General features: G+C 35.3%; 1 protein-coding gene across 1 annotated transcript in view; it reads left to right on the forward strand.

The window, feature by feature from the left end:
• Positions 1-3728: 3728 nt before the first annotated feature.
• The window catches only part of LOC134797790 (protein NDNF-like), an 88237-nt gene continuing 70068 nt past the window's right edge, over positions 3729-21897 (forward strand). Inside the window, exon 1 of the mRNA XM_063770159.1 lies at positions 3729-4048. Within this exon, the coding sequence (XP_063626229.1) occupies positions 4044-4048 (5 nt within the window). The 5' untranslated portion in view covers positions 3729-4043. The remainder of the gene's footprint in view (positions 4049-21897) is intronic.

Genomic DNA, 21897 nt, shown 5'->3' on the forward strand with positions numbered 1-21897 from the left:
CAAAAACTATTTTCTTCTCATACGTAACCAGTAACGATCGAACATTTTTTGTTTTTGTACGAAACCTCTCGACCGTTCATGAAACCAGCAAAGACTTTCTTATTATAAACTTTAATGTACTAATAATGCACACGTTATACAGGTAATTAAGCCCGTTTAAGCTAACTCTGCACCGTGTTTGATAGCATATATTATGGAAGTATTATTTAAAACGTCATCATTGCATAGAAATTAAAAAAATCGCATCTTTATTATCTTACGTAAGAACTATGAAAACCCCCTCCCTCCCCCTTGTAAGAAAAAATGCGATTTTTCGACCCCCTTCCCCCCTAAATCGTCTTACGTAATAAATGAATGGCGCTCAAGTAGCTACTTCCGAGCCTCGCCCAACAATAACGTACTATTACCGATTTTTGGTCTAGGTAAATGTAAACATAATTGGTTATGTAAATATAAAAAGTTACATATGTCTAAAATTAATCTAGTATAAAGGTTAGTTTATGTGAAACATCGTCAAACACGGTGCAGAGTTAGCTTAAACGGGCTTAATTACCTGTATAACGTGTGCATTATTAGTACATTAAAATTTATAATAAGAAAGTCTTTGCTGGTTTTACGAACGGTCGAGAGGTTTCGTACAAAAACAAAAAATGTTCGATCGTAACTGGTTACGTATGAGAAGAAAATAGTTTTTGATCGCAATCGGTTTCGTACAAGACCGAAAAAGTATTCGATCGCAACTGGTTACGAAGCTCCGGTTGCGTACGCGGCCGAAGGGTTCTTAATTGAGTCAGGTGATGGACTATCCATTATTAACAGATATATTTAAAACGGAACGCATACCTATTATAAGCCAGAAAAAAAACATCTACTCCATAATATAGTACATCAAAAACATATACATATAATACAAAAATATAGGACGCTAAAATAGGATCCGTCAATCCTAGCAATCTGTGTCGCTGATTTTCAGTGCAAAAAAACAGACAACAAAAGAAAAAACCGGGCAAGTGCGAGTCGGACTCGCGCACGAAGGGTTCCGTCCATAATGCAAAAAAAGGCAAAAAAAAACGGTCACCCATCCAAGTACTGACCCCGCCCGACGTTGCTTAACTTCGGTCAAAAATCACGTTTGTTGTATGGGAGCCCCACTTAAATCTTTATTTTATTCTGTTTTTAGTATTTGTTGTTATAGCGACAACAGAAATACATCATCTGTGAAAATTTCAACTGTCTAGCTATCACGGTTCGTGAGATACAGCCTGGTGACAGACGGACGGACGGACGGACGGACGGACGGACGGACGGACGGACGGACGGACAGCGGAGTCTTAGTAATAGGGTCCCGTTTTACCCTTTGGGTACGGAACCCTAAAAATATCAATAATGTAATAAAATATTAAACAATAAAAAAAAACATAAATTTAAATGATTATTTGTTTTTTTCTACTACTGCCCGCGCCTACGTTCCTTTGTTAATTTATCGAATTTAAACTGCACACAACACAACATGTCGCGCGAGTGACTAAAAACAAGTGAGTCTAAACCGTAAAATTATTCAATGTTTGTTAATTTAATTGAGAGGGTATTTGAAATTACCTTAACAGGCTGAGGTTAAAACTTACCATTGGATTTTTTAAACGTGTCTTCTACCTAGTGTAATAAGCCGCTATACAACTAAATGGTCGTATAAAAGCTATCCTTGATTTAGCCCTGTGACGGACTGTGCATAACATTGTCACGGAGTATATGTAAAACCGAATGCATTCCTTTTTCAAATGTCCATAATAGGCTGAGGTTAAAACTTACCAGCAGGTTTTAGAAAATATGTTCTCTACCTAGTGTAATAAGCCGCTATACAGCTTAATGGTCGTATATGAGCTATCCTTGATTTAGCCTGGTGACTGCTTACCATTGTCACCGGCTATATATAAAACTGAACGCATTCCTTTTTCAAATGTGGTTAAAACTTACCAGTGGATTTTAAAACACATGTACTCTACGTAGTGTAATAAGCCGCCATACAGCTTAATGGTCGTATAAGAGCTATCCTTGATTTAGCCCGGTGACGGACTGTCCATTGTCACAGGCTATATTTAAAATCGAACGCATTCTATTTTCAAATGTCCATAATAGGCTGAGGTTAAAACACCAGCGGGTTTTTAAAAACATGTCCTTTACCTAGTGTAATAAGCCGCTATACAGCTTAATGGTCGTATAAGAGCTATCCTTGATTTAGCCCGGTGACGGACTGTCCATTGTCACCGGCTATATATAAAACTGAACGCATTCCGTGCATTCTGCGCGTGCGCCCAACGTTTTAACCGTCGTATTCCATTTACAAACTCAATTTTACTTGACCAACTTTCTACGAACTTTGGTAATTTAAATTAACCTAATAAAAAATATATATATTCACGGATTTCATGAACCGGGTTAGTAAATATTAATTTTAATATCAAACCTTCAACCTGTAAAAAAACCGGTGAATAAGTAGTCTGTTGTTTTAATTATACACCATACTTTTTTATGCAATAAACAAATGAACGTTCCATACTATTTTCAAAGTGTAAAATTAAAAAAACGTAATAACAGACTCTAAGGGTCTGCTGTCGCAATGAAAGTTTCGTGCAAATATTTAAATTTGTACATACATAGTTACAAATCAAACAATAGGTAAGAACATATTTGCTGCGTTTTCTCTCTTTGGCTTACTAACAGAATGAGTTTAATAATTGAAAATGCATAATAATATTAATAATTGAAGATGGTACTAAAAGAAAAAAAGTTATTACGTTTAATTATTTACAATTTTGTTTGAAACCCTTTATCACATGTGTGATATCTCTTAGATAGTTTAAAAATCATAAAGTAGCTGAAGTAGGCAATAACATATTTAATTTATTTCAAAAAAAAATCGTATCATTAAACTAATAAGCGTATACTAGTACATTACCACTACGAAAGTAATTAAAATTGCAATTGCAATTAAAAACAGCTATAAATTTCTCGAAATCCCAATAACATTATCCACTGGTAAATTAAGCATCCCTACAAACAGTTTAATACTGCACTGTAAATTATTTAAGTCTCAATAGTTCGCATTTAATTAATAAGCATATTACCGTTACAGAAACAATTAAAATCGCAATCGCAAAAGCGCAATAAAAAATCGGCTATCAATTTCGTGAAATCACAATAAAATTGCAGTCGAGTTGAGCAGTTGAGCACCCCTTTGCAGTTTTTGTTTATTTGATAGTCGATGCATCGCACAGACTGCATCGCTAGCTTAGCACGCATGAACCAGTCGGTCGGCGCGTGCGACACGCACTCGACTGCACCGCGATTACATCGATTAAACGAGTGTGAAACCGCCTTAACGACGAAAAGTTCCAAATTTGAAAGTGTCATAGTTTGATTCGAATGTGTGACATTTTAAAAATTAGCGGTTTGGGTTTTTGTGTGTTTTGGAATTAGATTAAAAACTAAGCTTAATAAGCTTAAAATACAAATTTACATTGATTTTCTTGATTCTGAAGGTGCTCTATTTAAAAATTTTTGAAATCTTTGTGTGGTTTCCAGTGATTTGCAGTTCAAAGCAAGTTCGAAATTATAACGTTTTCTTAAACAGTATAATTTTTTGGGGTCGGGTTTAATTTGTTCAAATTATTTGAGTAGCTATTGTCAAACTAAGCTTTATAAGTTATAACTGAATGACGTTCTAAGACCGATTGTATTTTTAAGCTGAACGGTTATATTTTTTGTTTGAAGTGATTTGAATAACGATCGATCAAATGCACAGATCCTAGAGGAATATAAAATGTGTTTTTCATTTTAATAAGGCCTTGTATCCACTTGCGGTGCATAATTTTGTTCTACACGAGTCCTCTTGATTCTGTAACAAATACGGATCATTTTTCACTATCACATTGAATTTCAAATATGTCTTTATAAGCGGGGGCTATGTTGTTTTGTGGACTATTTTAAAACTACCGTCTGTGGAAGTGGTTTAGTGCTTTGAAAAAGGAACCTGGAGCCCAAAAATGAGGTAAAATTATTACTAAGTATTTTCTTTTATTTAAGATAAAACATACCTGTATACGTAAGTAATTATTTTTATTATCAAGTTGAGATTTATAAAGATACTAGCGACCCGCCCCGGCTTCGCACGACAAATTATACCTACACCTAAACCTTTCTTAAGCAAAAATCGCTCTATTGATAGGTGAAAACCGCACGAAAATTCGTTCAGTAGTTTTTGAGTTTATCGCGAACAAAAAACAGAAAGACGCGGCTGCGGACTTTGTTTTATAAGGTGTAGTGACTAGTGATCACTAGGGTTAATTTTTAACAAAAAAAATGCAAGTACTTTATGTCACACAATATTAAACAAAAAATATTTTCTGCTAAAAATATAGGTATGCTCAAATATTGCAAAAAATCTTCATACCGTCGGCTCATTTTACCTTACGAAAAAAAAAAGTAACTAACTTGACCAGCAAGTTCGCTCCTTTATCTACACCGTGTTTTTATTGAATACCGTTAACTTCGGGGTATAGTTAAGTACGTTTATAAGAACTAAATGGCATAGTTAATTTTCAAAAAAAAAAGATTTTTTTTGTTTTCTTTTTTGTTTTTTTTTTGTTTAAAAAGTAATTAAATGTAGCATATAGCGTTGTTGTAACACGGGCATTACATTTAACTCAACCAAACAATTGAAATCTGTGACATATCAATGTCATTTCGTACATCAATCGACCGAGATTGTACTTAAGTTTAGTAGCAAATGTATGAACTCATTCTAATCACTAATCAATATGTAAGCCGGCCCTAAGGCAAGTGTACACGCTTGTAGAGGATTTATAGGAAAAAAATAAATTATGGATTATCTCCGAAATGGAGTTAATTAGAACATCGGTGTCTTTGAGAAAGTTACTTGATTTAAGCTCAGGAATGCACCCTTGAAATTAACGGAAATCAAAAAAAACACGGTGTATAACACAATAACTTATATTTTAAAATAATAGATAAATTCATGTTCACCACACCAGCTGGTAAAGGCTCTTTTGATTGTTCAAAAACTGATAAGAAAGTTGCATTTTATTCATATGTGAGGCAAAGTAATCAAATGCAAATTTTGAGTGGTTTTCTTATGTTTTCTGGTAGAATTGACTTTTAAATAATGTTTTTCAATTAAATATTTATTTCAGAATATTAGTATAGAATCGATTTGCTTTGATTTTGTTTGGTATTTTACAGTTACAGTTTATTTTCCTTGTGGTGGTGAAAAATTTTGTATTTCACTCGGTGGCAAAATTTGTTTAACCCCAATTTAAGAGGGCAAAGTTGTAAAAAAATAGTTATATATTTACTCACAACACAACTCTTTCGCTTGCTCGGGTATCAATATTGGCACGAGAAGTTAAACAACAACTTTGCCCCCTTATTAAGCAAATAACTATTTTTTTACAACTATGTCCTCTTAAATTAATAGGTGCTTTAAGGTTTATAATACGGTAAAACTATGCCATGCTTTGCTGAAAGAATCTTGACCATAAAGTACCTACATGTTAAAAGTTATGAAACTTCATGCACTAGAACAGCGGTCGGCAACCTTTTAGCAGCCAAGGGATAGCAGTTAACGAAGTGGACGCGGGCCGCACTTTGTCAATATTTATGACTTTATCAGACATTGTCAATTGTGAATATTACATACAAAATAGACAGGGGAGGCTCGCGGGCCGCCAGTGAGAGGTTCGCGGGCCGCATGCGGCCCGCGGGCCGCTGGTTGCCGACCGCTGCACTAGAATATACCTACTTGTTATATCTTAGGAACCTCGTTTACCAACTAAGCCTTGCTAAACCTGCATGAAACAATAAAAACGTCTTCTAGAATTGAATAAGTAGGGTGTTATTATATCGCGGGTTAGCAAAGAAATATTATTCTATGAATTTATATGGATGTCCACAAGTTATGCCTGACTCAATAAATTTAAATAAAGGTGGGCAAAGTTAACAATTACGGCACTGCCTAAGTATACCTACCTATGTAGTTTTCCCGAAATTAAAAATAAAATTAATTTGTGTCGAAGTAAATTTATTACAATGACCTTCGGCTCGATTCGGAAAATGAATTAGATTTCTACTAGACTTCAACAAGTTACGATACGGATAATTTAAAGATATTTGTAAGATAAATATGTCAAATTTGACATTTCCGCGATTCTGGAGGTCCTCTTGAACGATTTCGACTAGTTATGACTTAGATATCCATGTCACATCTAGTCGATATCTAATGTAGATCTTGTGATTATCTCGAAATCCGAATAGGCCTGCTTATCAAAGGGCGAACATGAAAAGCATACCATTGAAATTCTCTGTTCCTAATTATAATTAGTTCTAGTACTACATCCGCTTAGCTGATCATTGGTAGATCTTATGTCGTAACAATAAGGCGTATTATTGTTTAATGAATTGTGTCCACGGTTACTGTCAATCGTCACCGTTCTACTGGCGGGTGATGATTGACGGATTGAAGGAAGTTTAATTATTTTTAACTGACATTATACATACAGGGTGACCTTAGCCATTGGACAAACCCTGAAATCCCACGTAAGGTTACTTCTCAGAAATGCTCTAACGGTAATATTTTTTAATTAGTACAAAAGATAAAAAAATAAATTATCAAACAAAAGTTATTTCCAATAATCGACAACAAAAAGAAACATACTGTATTATTATTATTTTTTTAAACAAACAGTCATACATGGATTATGAACAATTTTCCTAAGACAATAAGAATAGACCTATATTTTCATAACATAAAAACATATAAATAGGTTCGTGGCTATTAACTACATAAGAGAAAGACTTAATTTGTATTATTACAATTACTATATACTAGAAATTTGTAAATCTATGATTTGATACTACTGTCAAAATTACATTTTAAGTGCGTTAAGCAAGTTATAAATTTAGTTTAATTCAATATTGTACTAATCATTGGCAGTGCTTTTGACAATTTGTTTGAAAATGTGCGGCAATGATGACATTTGTCAAAAGTCAGAATCTTATTAATGTCATAAATAAAAAAGATAAGCATAACGGTCGAAGAAGGTTTCATTATATTTATTACCTCAGGAGCTAGGTTTATACAGATTTCTCCAAAATAAAAAAATCGTAATTTGTTAATTTCTTCGTAACCGCTACACCGGCCGATTGTTATGATATTTTGTATACTGGTTCTAAATACTCTAAAATGCATATTATGTACATTTCGGCTTTGTCCAATGGCTCTAGGGACACCCTGTATATCTGTATTTATATAATTAATAAAAATATATACAGGGTGTCCCAGAAATCGACGTCAAGCCGTAAACGGATGACATACCAAGTCATAACAGTTATCATAAAAATACAAAAAAAAATCCATCTCATGTTCTTTAAAAATTATGGTCACTTTAAAAATTCACAAAAAAATCCACACCCTGTAATGGTTCTTTAAGTCTTGTTACTACAAATTCCATAATTTATTCTAATTTTTTTATTATTATGTAATCTTGAATAATGCTTCTGTAGATTTTTGCCTAAAATTTAAAGCCAACTGCTATTACTTGGAAGAAAATTACACTTTTTCAAAACCAAATTATTTAAATTTACTGTTTCGCCCAACTTTAACTGACTGTACTGAAAAAAAAAGTACTACGCTAGTTTGGCAAATAACGTTAAAAACTGGCGCGTTTAATAAGGATTTCAAAATGGTATAACACTTGCTAGATTACGTTTTAAATAATTGGTAAATTTCTTTTTTGTAAAAATCCCCATTATTTCACAAAATGTCCATACTTCCTTAAAATGTCCATACTTTAGCTTACCTAAAGCTTTGCTCAACGCCGTTTCTTAGTTTGATAGAGACGGGAAGAGTCATTTTGGAGTATGAGCGAGATAAGAAATCAAATTTCCACGTAATTTAAGAGCAAGGTTATGATATTGACTCAATCTTTTTACTTTAATTTAAGACCAGTTTTCTCATAAGAAAAAAATATAAATAAAAAACAAATTATCAGATTTGAATTAATTTTTTTACAATAAATGTTGAAACTGCCTTCCTTCAGCGGCAATGCACGCACGACATCAATTTAATTAAAATTTAATTAAAATTAGAATAAATTATGGAATTTGCAGTAACAAGAGTTAAAGAACCATTACATGGTGTGGATTTTTTAGTGAATTTTTAAAGTGACCATAATTTTTTAAAGAACATGAGTTGGATTTTTTTTTTATGATAACTGTTATGACTTGGTCTATCATCCGTTTACGGCTTGACTTCGATTTCTGGGACACCCTGTATAATTATGACAGTTACTAAATGATTATTCTACGAATGGTAAATATGCGTATCAATGTTCTGATTGACTACTCTCGCAAACGACTATTATGCGTAATGAGATTCGGCCAATCGTTACTCTGCCAAACAACCCGTCTGCGAATCGTTGTCGGCGAAACAAACTTCGGCGTAATTTTTCTCGGAATATCAATAGGGCACCAAGTATTATACGTAAGTACTCGTCCATACAAAAGGTCCACCACCTTAACGTAATTAAACAAACTCATTATCATTGTGATTAGACCCGGGAGATCAAGAGACGCAGCTTAAGTTACAAAAACCCTCGCATTCTTGTTCCGACACTGAGAATCCAAGGGGAAAAAACTGCAGTTCGACTGTCTACAAAATTGGCGAGTTCCTCACATAAAACTATTACCTACTTGACACTAGGGCATACTGCCGGTGCTGATTTTATATGAAAGAATCGGAAATTTCTCGGTTCCGGCCATACGAAATCGGTACGGAGAGCAAGGTGGTGGTTGGTGCTCGACGCGGTCCCAGTACATGTCATCTTGAAACGTAAGTCATTGTCAATAGAGATGACAGCAGGGTGTCATCTATTGGGCATTAGCATGTCGAACACTAGTACCACCACCTTACTGAATACGGGAAGCAAAAATACTCACAGGGAAGATTTTTGTAGCATGGCTTTTTTCAGCACACATATATTAAGTATGATGCAATTTATTACAAACACAAATACAAATTATTTATTGTTTGAATGTGAGTGGTTATAAATGGTGGTAGGGTTAGTATTTGGTTACATCACAATCAGCCAGAATTTGGCGTACAATACTCTGACTCTCAATATGCATGTCATTAAAACCAATTAAAAATAAAATTATAGTAATGTCAGACTAAACAATAACGATTAATAATAATATAAAAATAACAATAACAGGTCAATGTCATGCATATAGAAAAGTGGCAAACACAAGATTTTAACAATAATTCATAATATTTAGATGGCAAAGTAATACAGTAGGTACTTACCTACAAAGTAATTATAATAATAAAATATAATAACAAATTTATTAGGCATTAACTTTTATTAGATACAAAGTGTTCATTAACCGAGTAGAACATTTTTTGTAAACACCACTTAAATAATTTGGTTTTAAAACCTTGACAATCCAAGGATTTTAGGTTATTAAGCAACGATAATGAATGTACCTTTAAACAATGAAAGTCAGAACAAGATTACACCTCAATCAATGTGTTGAAAGATGAATCTAATGAGCGGCCGATGTAAACAAAACAAGCATGAGTAATCGAACTGAGTCAGTCAGTGTAAATTTCATTATATAGCGACGTCAGAACCCCTAGTGTAAATTTCATTCAATAGCGGGACGTGCGTGTTTGCGTTAAGTGTCATTTTGTATGGGATTTTGAGTTTCCATAACGTCCCGCTTGGCGTGCTGTTCAAAATCCCATACAAAAATAGACAACGCAAACGCAAATGCTCGTCACGTTATAGAATGAAATTTACACTAGGAGTTTAGTAGTTTCCTTCGATCTGGATCCATCATGTTAAGCTGTCTTTCCACTGAGGCAGAGATGAGAGAATACGTGCGAGAATCAACCAGTAGCATTGACTCAACTGTACTGTGCGCATGTTGACAACGTCAAATATTGTAATGTCGAGCAAGAGTTTTGCTATTTTACAATAATGTAATTGACTGTATTTAAAATAAATTATTTTACACCATGCATGAAATAAAGCACCAGGAGATTAATAGAGACACGTAGACAGCAGTTCTATTTTGACGTAATTTATATTTTAAAACCCGTATAAAACTATAAAGAGTAGGTAATTTGTTAATGACGTCACATGCTAGTGTTTCATATAAATTCCATAATAGCAAAATCGTTTTGACAGTTCGAAAAAAGAAACTGATTTGACTACATAGTAGTCAAATACCCTATTGCATTTTAGCTAATCACAACTTTTTTTAATAGCGGGAAATGGTGTATTGAGTATTCTGCGGGCGGGGTATATATACCTATTTATGGCGAAGCTTAGAAGGGATAACATTCAGTGATAATGATATACCCCGGCTTCGCACGGGTAAACCTTAACAAACTATACCTGAACCTTCCTCAAGAATCACTCTATTGATAGGTGAAAACCGCATGAAAATCCGTTCAGTAGTTTTTAAGTTTATCGCGAACATACAAACAGATAGACGCGGCGGGGGACTTAGTTTTATAAGATGTAGTGATAAACAGTCATCGTAAATTTTATAGCATCTTTGGTGCACCGGAGTGGTGTTAACGGAATTGGTATATATGTCGTAGTCAGATCGTATAATCCGCCGTATTACATTACGGCTAGCCGTTATCAAAAACAGGGGCGTTTTGAAATGCGGCGGTTCGACGATTAGCCGGATTGTCATTGCGATACGTTCTTCAATAAGGCGGCCAACGTTTAGCCGCATCGTACTACTATTTTAGATTGTAGAGTGACCAGTTCTTTCGGTCGCCTACGTAACCGGAGTTTGACAATGTTTGCAATTTAATTTATTTTTACCATGGTCCCACCGCACTACATGTGTTTATTTTCCAAAACATTTCCTTCGCAACTTAAATAGACGGAGCCCCGCAAGCGGGGCTCCTATTTCTGGGCGGTTTGCCCTTCGGGCATCTGAAGCTACCTAACGAACCTAACCTACTTACCTACCTACGCTTTTTTCCCCAAAGTGTAATGTTTTCACGGACGTCTCACTAAATCAATAAGTAGGTAGGTTAGGTTCGTTAGGTAGCTTCAGATGCCCGAAGGGCAAACCGCTCAGAAATAGGAGCCCCGCGAAGCGGGGCTCCGTCTAGTTAAGTTGCGAAAGAAATGTTTTTTGAAAAGAAACAGTCCGACGAACTCCAGATTTGATGGACACCCCAGCGTTTGTCAGGCAGCGCCACGGGTGTTAAAAATGGGAACTAAAAATTGTCAAAGCGGCGGCTAATGACTCGCTGTATTACATTACGGCTAGCCGTGTTGAAGAACGTATGGCGCCGAATACATTCCGGCGGATTCTCATTCAGCCGCATTCAAGGCGGCTAATCGTTAAACCGCCGCATTTCAAAACGCCCCTGTTTTTGAAAACGGCTAGCCGTAATGTAATACGGCGGATTATACGATCCGACTGCGACATATATAATTCCAACTGAAATGGTAAACTAAGGTTAATAGTAACGTAATTAACGCTAATTAATCATTAGGGTTGAAATTGTTTATACCAATTCCTTTAACACCACTCCGCTGCACTGAAAATGCTATAAAATTTACGATCTTCTTCTTCTTCAAGTGCCATCTCCGTCCAGGAGGTCGGCGACCATATGTCTATATAGGATGACTCACGTTAGACCGGGCCGTGTCCGGGCCGGAGCTTCCGGCGCATCGTTTTCTATGGAAAGCATCACGTGATCGCCTGTCATGTCATAGAAAAGTAAGCGCCGGAAGCTCCGGCCCGGACGCGACCCGGTCTAACATGAGTCATCCTTATGTCTCTCTATGTTCAGTCATGCGAATTAGTCCATCTATGCTCTTCACTTTTAACCAGTCTCTTATATTTTCAGTCCATGATGTGCGCCTTCTACCACGGCCACGCTTCCCTTCAATTTTTCCTTCAATTATTAATTTCAATAGGTTGTATTTATTGTTTCTATATATATGTCCAAAATATGCTGCTTTTTTCTTCTTTATTGTTGATACTACCTCTAAGCCTTTTTTCATGATTTCCAAAACTCTGACATTAGTTATTCTATCAGTCCATTTAATTTTGAGCATCCTTCGATAAATCCACATTTCAAAAGCCCTTAGTTTGTTGACCAAATTCTTTTTCAGGGTCCAGCTTTCGGAACCATACATAAGAATTGGGATGATGTAACATTTAACCATGCGCCACCTCAGTTTTAGGTTTATTTTCCTGTTAGTTAGAAGTTTCCTCATTTTCTGAAAGGTGTTTCTGGCTATTTCAATTCTCGTCCGTATTTCCTTCTCTGATTCCCAGTCCTCATTTAACCAACAACCCAGGTACTTATAACTTTTTACTCTGTCTATTATTTTATTATTTAAGGATAGTGGTCTAAGTGTTTCTGAAAATTTACGATGTATGGTGATAAATCAGTCATATGGACCGTTTATTAGGTATTATTATATTTCGTCGCTACTCTAAACTATCTGAACAGCTAAGAGCCACCCTACACTAGCGGCTCCCGAGCGTCAGGCTCTACTCAACTCTATGGCTACTACTCGACGCAACATTGGCGCAACTGCGCAGCGACGGCATTTTTCATACCGCTGACTAGACTACGACGCTGAAAAGACGCTAGTGTGAGGTGACTTTAAGCTGTTTAGGTACTTGTGTAGGTATGAGTAGGTTAGTACCCTTTTACAAAGCGTTTTGCACTTGGCCCTCGGTAACTTGATGAGTGGAAGCCATCCATCGCGTGTAATGTAACACGTTGGAGTGAACTCGTGGGTTGATGTTATACGGAGCTTTCGTTGCGAAAATATATTTTTAAACATTGAGTAGGCTAAATATAACGGATCAGACTACGTGTCAAAAGTAACTACCATTATCTAATAACTTAACAAAAAGAGATATGTCTCATGTATGTAGCCCAATACACAGTTACAGACATTTTTGAGCGTCCCCGGGACAGTTTTACACAAATCGACCTAGTCCCAAACCAAACAAAGCTTGTACCTACTATGGGTACTAGGCGACGATATACATACGTAGTCGTATATATGTCGTAGTCAGATCGTATAATCCGCCGTATTACATTACGGCTAGCCGTTATCAAAAACAGGGGCGTTTTGAAATGCGGCGGTTCGACGATTAGCCGGATTGTCATTGCGATACGTTCTTCAATAAGGCGGCCAACGTTTAGCCGCATCGTACTACTATTTTAGATTGTAGAGTGACCAGTTCTTTCGGTCGCCCACGTAACCGGAGTTTGACAATGTTTGCAATTTAATTTATTTTTACCATGGTCCCACCGCACTACATGTGTTTCTTTTCCAAAACATTTCCTTCACAACTTAAATAGACGGAGCCCCGCAAGCGGGGCTCCTATTTCTGGGCGGTTTGCCCTTCGGGCATCTGAAGCTACCTAACGAACCTAACCTACTTACCTACCTACGCTTTTTTCCCCAAAGTGTAATGTTTTCACGGACGTCTCACTAAATCAATAGGTAGGTAGGTTAGGTTCGTTAGGTAGCTTCAGATGCCCGAAGGGCAAACCGCTCAGAAATAGGAGCCCCGCGAAGCGGGGCTCCGTCTAGTTAAGTTGCGAAAGAAATGTTTTTTGAAAAGAAACAGTCCGACGAACTCCATTTTTGATGGACACCCCAGCGTTTGTCAGGCAGCGCCACGGGTGTTAAAAATGGGAACTAAAAACTGTCAAAACGGCGGCTAATGACTCGCTGTATTACATTACGGCTAGCCGTGTTGAAGAACGTATGGCGCCGAATACATTCCGGCGGATTCTCATTCAGCCGCATTCAATCCGGCTAATCGTTAAACCGCCGCATTTCAAAACGCCCCTGTTTTTGAAAACGGCTAGCCGTAATGTAATACGGCGGATTATACGATCCGACTGCGACATATACACGGTGGCTAAAAAATAACTGCATTTCCGTTGCCAGGGAGGTTTTACAGAGCAACTTTTACTATGGGATCAACCCCAAAATTGCGAAAAAAAAAGCACTCAGAACACGAGGTAAACTCGCACTTGACTGATTTTATAACAATTCTCTCATAATGCCAATGTTTTACAACTTACGAAACAATACAAAACAATTCCTTCTAAATTAACCTGCTCTCTAAACAATTTCTGAACTAAACTTACTATTATTGGCACATTTACCTACAAAAAGCTTATCACACCAACGCTTTTCATAGCAATACGGACTTTATTTAATACATAGTAAAGTTTATTTTAGTGTATCACAGACCAACATGGGAGAAAACGTTTTGTATGGGGTTCAAACATAAACATGTTTAAAGGATTAGCGGGATTACAACGTCCTGTTTACGAAGCTGGACTAATGTATGATTGTATGGATGTGTAATTATATCCTGAAACAATGTAACGAATGAGTAATCTGAGTCCATTCAAGCGGATACTTTACGCCATACAGGCGGCCTTATTCGAACTTTAAGATACGTCAAAAATTTGCTAAAGATACGATATGGATCGGATATGTTAGTGTCATAAGTGACGTTTTTGTTTGAAGGAACGTCACCTTTTTAATTGGCGACAAGAGTTTCTTGCTGCGTCACCTGTAGCCTTACCACGACATATTCGCTAACGCCTGCGTCACTTACTTTCTATAGGCTTATTATTAACCGGGCAACTAAAATATTTAACAGGATCTTTCACTGGGCATATAACTAGTGGCTCTGTGAGCTGTAGACCTCGCGAGCAGAGCTTGAAATAACATGGTGCTAAGAGCTTTAAATACACCGTGTTTTTTTTGATTTCCGTTAATTTCAAGGGTGCATTCCTGAGCTTAAATCAAGTAACTTTCTCAAAGACACCGATGTTCTAATTAAGTCCATTTCGGAGATAATCCATAATTTATTTTTTTACTATAAGGCCTCTACAAGCGTGTACACTTGCCTTAGGGCCGGCTTACATATTGATTAGTGTTTAGAATGAGTTCATACATTTGCTACTAAACTTAAGTACAATCTCGGTCGATTGATGTACGAAATGACATTGATATGTCACAGATTTCAATTGTTTGGTTGAGTTAAATGTAATGCCCGTGTTACAACAACGCTATATGCTACATTTAATTACTTTTTAAACAAAAAAAAAAAAACAAAAAAGAAAACAAAAAAAATTTTTTTTTTTGAAAATTAACTATGCCATTTAGTTCTTATAAACGTACTTAACTATACCCCGAAGTTAACGGAATTCAATAAAAACACGGTGTATAGTAAATTAAAGAAAAACAATACGAAATTTATGTGTAAAAAAATACAAAAAGTTATAATATCCCAGCATACAATTACTGGGGATCGAACCCAGACCCTCTGTGCAAACAGAAAAAGCGAACGTTTACAAACTGAGCCAAATAGTTCTTAAATGGGTTGACGAAATTTAGCTACTCCTTCTCAAATTTAAATTAGTTAAAATTGAATATCTAAATACCGCCTAAACCAGCGATAATTTTTTTCTGCATTTTTTGCTATTAACTCTGTAAACATGTTTCAAAAAGAAAAAAGTCTTATGATATCGATACGACTATTTGTTTAGGCGCCAGGTATCACGACTCCGCCATTTTTAAAAATTTCCAAAAACCGGATTGACAAAAAAATTTTATTTAGTCATAAAATTCGGTCACAAAATTTCACGAGAATCGGTTAAGAATTGCGACCTGTAGAGGAGAACATCCGGACATACGAAAGCAAAATGCCCGAGTCAAAACGTAGACCTTCGCTTCGCTTCGGTCAATAATATAATTTGGCTGTGCATTAATATTTTAGCGCCAAAAAATATATATTAGCCTCAAATATAAGCATCGTATTATTAAAAAAACTGGCAGCAATATCAAGCCACCCAAAAAATATATAGGGAACATAAAGTGATAGGTTGGCGACTAAAATAATAAATTGGCAACTAATATTGTAAAGCGATCATAAAATTTAGTTGTCATCTAGTTGTTCACATCTAAGTAATCAACTATAGTCATAACTGAGCATGTCGTTTCAGCTAGGTAGTATTTTAACACGAAAGCAGTTAAATTTAATGAATATTGGTCACTTTTTACACAAAACACCTCAAATGAATTTACCAATACGTAATGGTCAGTATATTTATAGTCGAAATACGCCTAATGGCCATTATACTATTAGATCTTAAAAATTTTAATTACTAATTTCAATAGTTACCACTGTGTTCTGCTAGAGTCAACAGATAGGTGCGACGACGAGCAAAGCGAGGAGGAGCGTTTTAGGTTGACCGTGTAATGACCAAACAAAATATTTTAAAAGAACTTCATTTTTGAATTAATAGATAGCCGTTTTCTTTTTAAAATGTGCTTCATAAATGGTCTCCAATATAATAATTCAGTTTCCAAATAAATACTTGGTACCTGCCTAAAAATAATCAAAAGCTGTAACGGCATTAAAATACATCTCATATTGATATATTTTAAGGCTCCGTTTTTGTGGCCAAAATATTAATTTTAGTACCCATTTCAATTTTTTTTAACTACCCAAATTCGATTAATTAGTTCTCCGGTTAAATACGTGCCCTTTCTATACATCTTGCTCGCACTAATATGCGAGTACGAGCGAGATGCATACATGTATAGAAAGTAAGTTACACACACGATAACGTGCTAGTGAATCAGCTGTTCTTAGTGTAGGATTCGGCAGACTCCCACGGAACCACCGATATACCACACCTTACAATTCTCTACAATTTCTTTAAAGGGAGCCCCACGCCAATGACCTTCGATCTGAATCCATTAGTTTTCTAATGTTTTTTGTAGCTTATCATACTAACAGCAAACGGCTTTATTAAGCAGTATCAATATTTACTTCAAAGTTCATTGTCTTCGAGATATTTGGCATCAAATTTGAACAATTTTAGGGCAAACAACTGGTTTTCTGGCCATAACTTTTGTGTTAATCAGTGTAAAATTAAAATCCTAGACACGTTTTTCGAGACGCCAAAGACGAACTTAAATACATATGTAGATTTCGTATATGTAAGATCCTTCACAGCAATCTAGTTACGAAAAAAGTGTTTTTAGTTAATGTTTAAAAAAATCATAAAAAATAAGTATACATTTCTTTCAAAATCCGGTGGACAAAAATAGATATAAAAGATTGAAGAACCGATAGACGTTTGTCTTATAATTCTATCTGTATTAATGTAATGTAATGTAAGTATGTAAGTAATGTGTGTGTGACACTAGAATTGTAAACATCTCTGTGATTGACCCCAGTGTATTTTTATATGAAAAAATAGGAAAATCAAGTGTAAACTTACATAGAACCCGTAAGACGAAGAGCACTATTCACAACCAAATAACGAAGACCAAAAAAGGCACTATGGTGAGCTGATTTTTTATGTAAAACTGATAAAATTGAATCGGTCTCAAACACTTACACACTCACACACGTAAAGATTCAAAATAACAGCCAAATTTGGATTTATAATATACTAAAATAAAGGGTTATCAAACAAACAGCTGTTTGAGCGGTCTGATAGTGACATTGACATTTCAATTTGACAAGCAAACTGTCACTGCGCACGTTTCCGTTCAAAAACGCTTAAAGTGCGTTCCAATTCACGCAGATTGAAATACGAAATTCTCTTTTCATCACAAAACATGACGTCCCGTCAAGTACGAAGCAAGTGTATGAAATGCAGTTTAAAAGTAACGAATAAAGAATTCTTAACCTGTTGTCAGTGTGATTGCACTTACCATCTTAACTGCACTACCAATGTTACTCTAACCAGATTTTTAAGTATGGACAAAAAACATAAAGAATCATGGAAATGCGCCAAGTGCCATAGGCTTGGATCTAAACTTGACAGATCCGGACCCTCTACCTCTGAACAACAACTATTAGTACTCAAAACCCAGAGAGAATCACCCCGTGTAAATGTTAAGGAAAATATTAATAAGCCTGAAGAGAGATGCACCAGTCTCTCTCCCGTTGAGGCAATAGAAACCTCATTCGAATCGGAATCATCAAAACCTAGTACCTCCGCATGTTCAACTCCTGGAAATAGCAGTGTCAAAAGTTTACCAAATATAATTGATACAGCTCAAATTACAGACTTAAAAGATGAGATCACTACACTAACAGTACAACTAAACAGCGCACATGAAGAAATAATAAATCTTAACTCAGAATTAAGCAAGCTAAAAAAAGAATACGCCGAATTAGAGAGGCAAATTATAGTACTTAAAAACTTACTTAAAGAAAACAACTGCGCTTCTGTAAAGAAAGGAACGCCTAAACAAGTCAAACGAAAGAAACTAGGCACCACTCCAAATTATATTGAGATGAAAACGATTACACAGAATATATGTTGCTTAACTGAACAACAACCTAATTCGAATGCCTACGACAGCAGTAAAACAATTAAATCACAACAATGTACTATTCAAGAAGTAAACGATCTAAATGTAAGCGGCCAAACTTACCGAAAACATACTATATTCGTATTCGGCGGCCAGCAGTGCGTGGGACTTGCATCAAAACTAATTTACATGCGTCATAATATTTTTTCCAAGGAATACGACGTCCGATCATTCATAAAGCCGGGAGCATCCACAGAGTATATTCTGGAAGCACTTAGACATTGCTACTTTACGGAAAATGACAAAATTGTTCTTTCGGTTGGGGAACATGACACTAATATCGTAGACATTGTCAATAGTCTAGACTCGGCACTAGGAATTGTTAAAGCTGGTTCAATTATTGTAACAGCTATCAGTGATAATAAAAATATTGATGTTAATGTTCTTAACTATATGCTGCAACAGTATTGTACAAATAAAAATATTAATTTTGTGAACATAGGAAATCCAACATTTTATAGGTATAAGGTGTTCTCAAGAGACTTGTGCAAAAGAGTTAACTTAAAAATAGAACAATTAGACTATAAAACAGAGTATTACAACTTTGGAAAAAATATAAATGGCCAAGATATCCCTAAAACTAAACCCTCAAAAGGCACAATCCCGTATTTGTTCGAGAAAATGAGACGGCAATCAGAGTTCAACAACTTTACCATTCAAGCTCCTCAAGCTCCACAAGCAGAAAATAAAAACACTATAATGTATTATTTTAAAAAAGTTAACAAGCAAAGTAACAATATAATTGACGAAAACTCCAAAAGCGTTTGTGAAGTCACGAATGCAGTCGAAACGTTTAACACTGAACTTAGTACGCCAAGATTAAATACATCTAACATACCCAAGAAATCTCTTTTTCGTCCCCAAAACGAATAAGTCATTCATAGTTTTTCATCAAAATATTGCTGGAGCCCTCCACAAAAAGGATATTCTTGAGTGTGTTTTACAAGAATTTAGAGAGGAACAGAATATTGATATTGATGTTATATGTCTTACTGAAACCTTTCTTATGTCAGGCACTGAACACTATCTAAATCTTGCAAATTATAATGTGGCCGATTTCTACTCACGACAAAACAAAAAAAGGGGAGGAAGTTGTATTCTTATAAAGAATGGCATTGACTACAAAACCATTACAACTAAATCAAAACTGGCCTCTTCATTTAACTTTGAGATGTGTGGTGTAGAAATAATTGAACAAAAACTTATTATTATATGCATATACAGAACCCCTAACTCAGATTTAGATGTTTTCTATGACAACCTCAATAAGCTTTTGTTAGATATTACCAGTAGGCGGAACAAAAAAATAATCATCTGTGGCGATTGGAACATAGACATGCTAAAAATCAATCGGTATTCCAATGAACTAAACGCTATTCTCGATAACTACGGTATGCGTAACCACATTAGTGTACCTACTCGACAGGCATCTTGCCTGGATTTAATTACAAGTAATATTTTGAAAGCAGAATCGGAAGTACATGAGCTTGCTTTATCGGACCATAACACTGGTCAGTTGCTTTATGTTCCGATAAAAAAATCCAATTCAAATAAGATTAAATACTGGCATGAGTACAAAAGAGACATGAGCCAAGAAAATCTGGTAAAGTTCTATAGCTGCATTTCTGCTCTATCCTTTTCTGACGTCTACCTGGAAAGCGATACTGATCGAGCATTTGATTCATTTCACGACACTCTTGTTTTGTTTTTTAATTTATGTTTCCCAGTAATAAGAATTAAAGTCACAAATAAACCCGTTAAAAATCGATGGCTCACAAAAGGGTTAAAAAAAAGCCTTAAACAAAAACGAAACCTATTCTTGCGATGCAATATGAGTACAGATAGTAAAACCAGCAATAGATTAATATATAAACAATATAGTAAAATTTTAAAGAAATGCATGTTGAGTGCTCAGAAACTTAACAATAGGCGCTATATACAGAAATCGGAAAATAAGTGTAAAGCAACATGGGAAGTTATTAAAGAAACGATTAAATCAAAAAGCAGTATTAGCTGTACGGACACAATTATTGTTAATGATATGATTTATGATAATCCAAGTGACATATGCAACATATTTAATGATTTCTTCGTGGATGTTGCAGGAAAAAAGACAGATACTCAAGTCGCTAGTAGCAATGATGTGAATATGGGAAGCTCAATAAAAAATATCACAAATAGTATGTACTTGACACCCATCTCTGAAGAATTCACCAGAAAGATTATACTAAATCTCAGAAACACAAAATCAGCTGGTTACGATGAAATTAATACTCAAATAATTAAAATGTGCGTTGATGCTCTAACGCCCTCGCTTACTTTCATTATAAATTTATCTATGGAACAGGGAAAATTTCCAGACAAATTGAAGTTTTCTGTAGTGAAACCTTTATTGAAGAAGGGACCCAAAACTAGTTTAGATAATTATAGACCTATCACGTTAATACCAGTTTTATCAAAAGTTTTTGAAAAGGTGATGCTGATAAAAATAAATGACTTCTTCAATAAATATAATGTACTAAGCACTGCTCAGTATGGTTTTCGAAAGAACAGCTCTACTTCCTTAGCAGCATTTTCACTTATAAAATTAATAACCGAGAGCCTGAATGATAAAATCCCCATAGCAGTATTATTTTTAGACATGACTAAGGCTTTCGACCTTGTTTGTCATGAAAACCTTCTATACAAATTAGAAAAATATGGAATTAGAGGCAATGCATATACTTGGATAGAAAGTTATTTAAAAAATAGGGAGCAATGCACAGAAATTACTTCACTGAATAAAGGTGAAAAAAAGGTTTATAGGTCACATTTCCGTACAAACATCAGTGGGGTACCTCAAGGGAGTATATTAGGCCCAATTCTATTTCTAGCTTATATTAACGATCTTCCACAATGCATCAGCCATCCATGCTTACTATTTGCTGACGATACAACAATTGCAATACAATGTCAAAAGTGTATTCGAATATTGAGTCAAGTTGGATACCTAGAACCATGTAAGCCATTATTTATTAGATTAAGAATATTACCATTGCCATGTATATATATTAAGGAATGTTGTCTATTAGTAAAACAGCACCCTCAATTCTTTAAAACCAGAGAGGAGGCCTATGGTTCAAATTCCAGATGGAAGCACAAGTTAACTCTGCCAAAATCCAACTTGGTATTATTTCAAAAAAATGTTTACTTTATGGCAATAAAGGTATATAATAAGTTACCTGATGATCTAAAAAACAAACCAACCACATTGTTCAAACATTATTTAGATTCTTACCTACTTAAGCATTGTTTTTATAGTGTAAAAGAGTTTCTGGATCAAACTGATTAGCTTCATAGTTTAGCTGTTTGATTGTACCTAGTTATATTTTAATATATTGTGTAAACCAAAGAT

The sequence above is a fragment of the Cydia splendana genome, chromosome 15, assembly GCF_910591565.1.
Source record: "Cydia splendana chromosome 15, ilCydSple1.2, whole genome shotgun sequence".
In the NCBI taxonomy this organism is placed as follows: Eukaryota; Metazoa; Arthropoda; class Insecta; order Lepidoptera; family Tortricidae; genus Cydia; species Cydia splendana.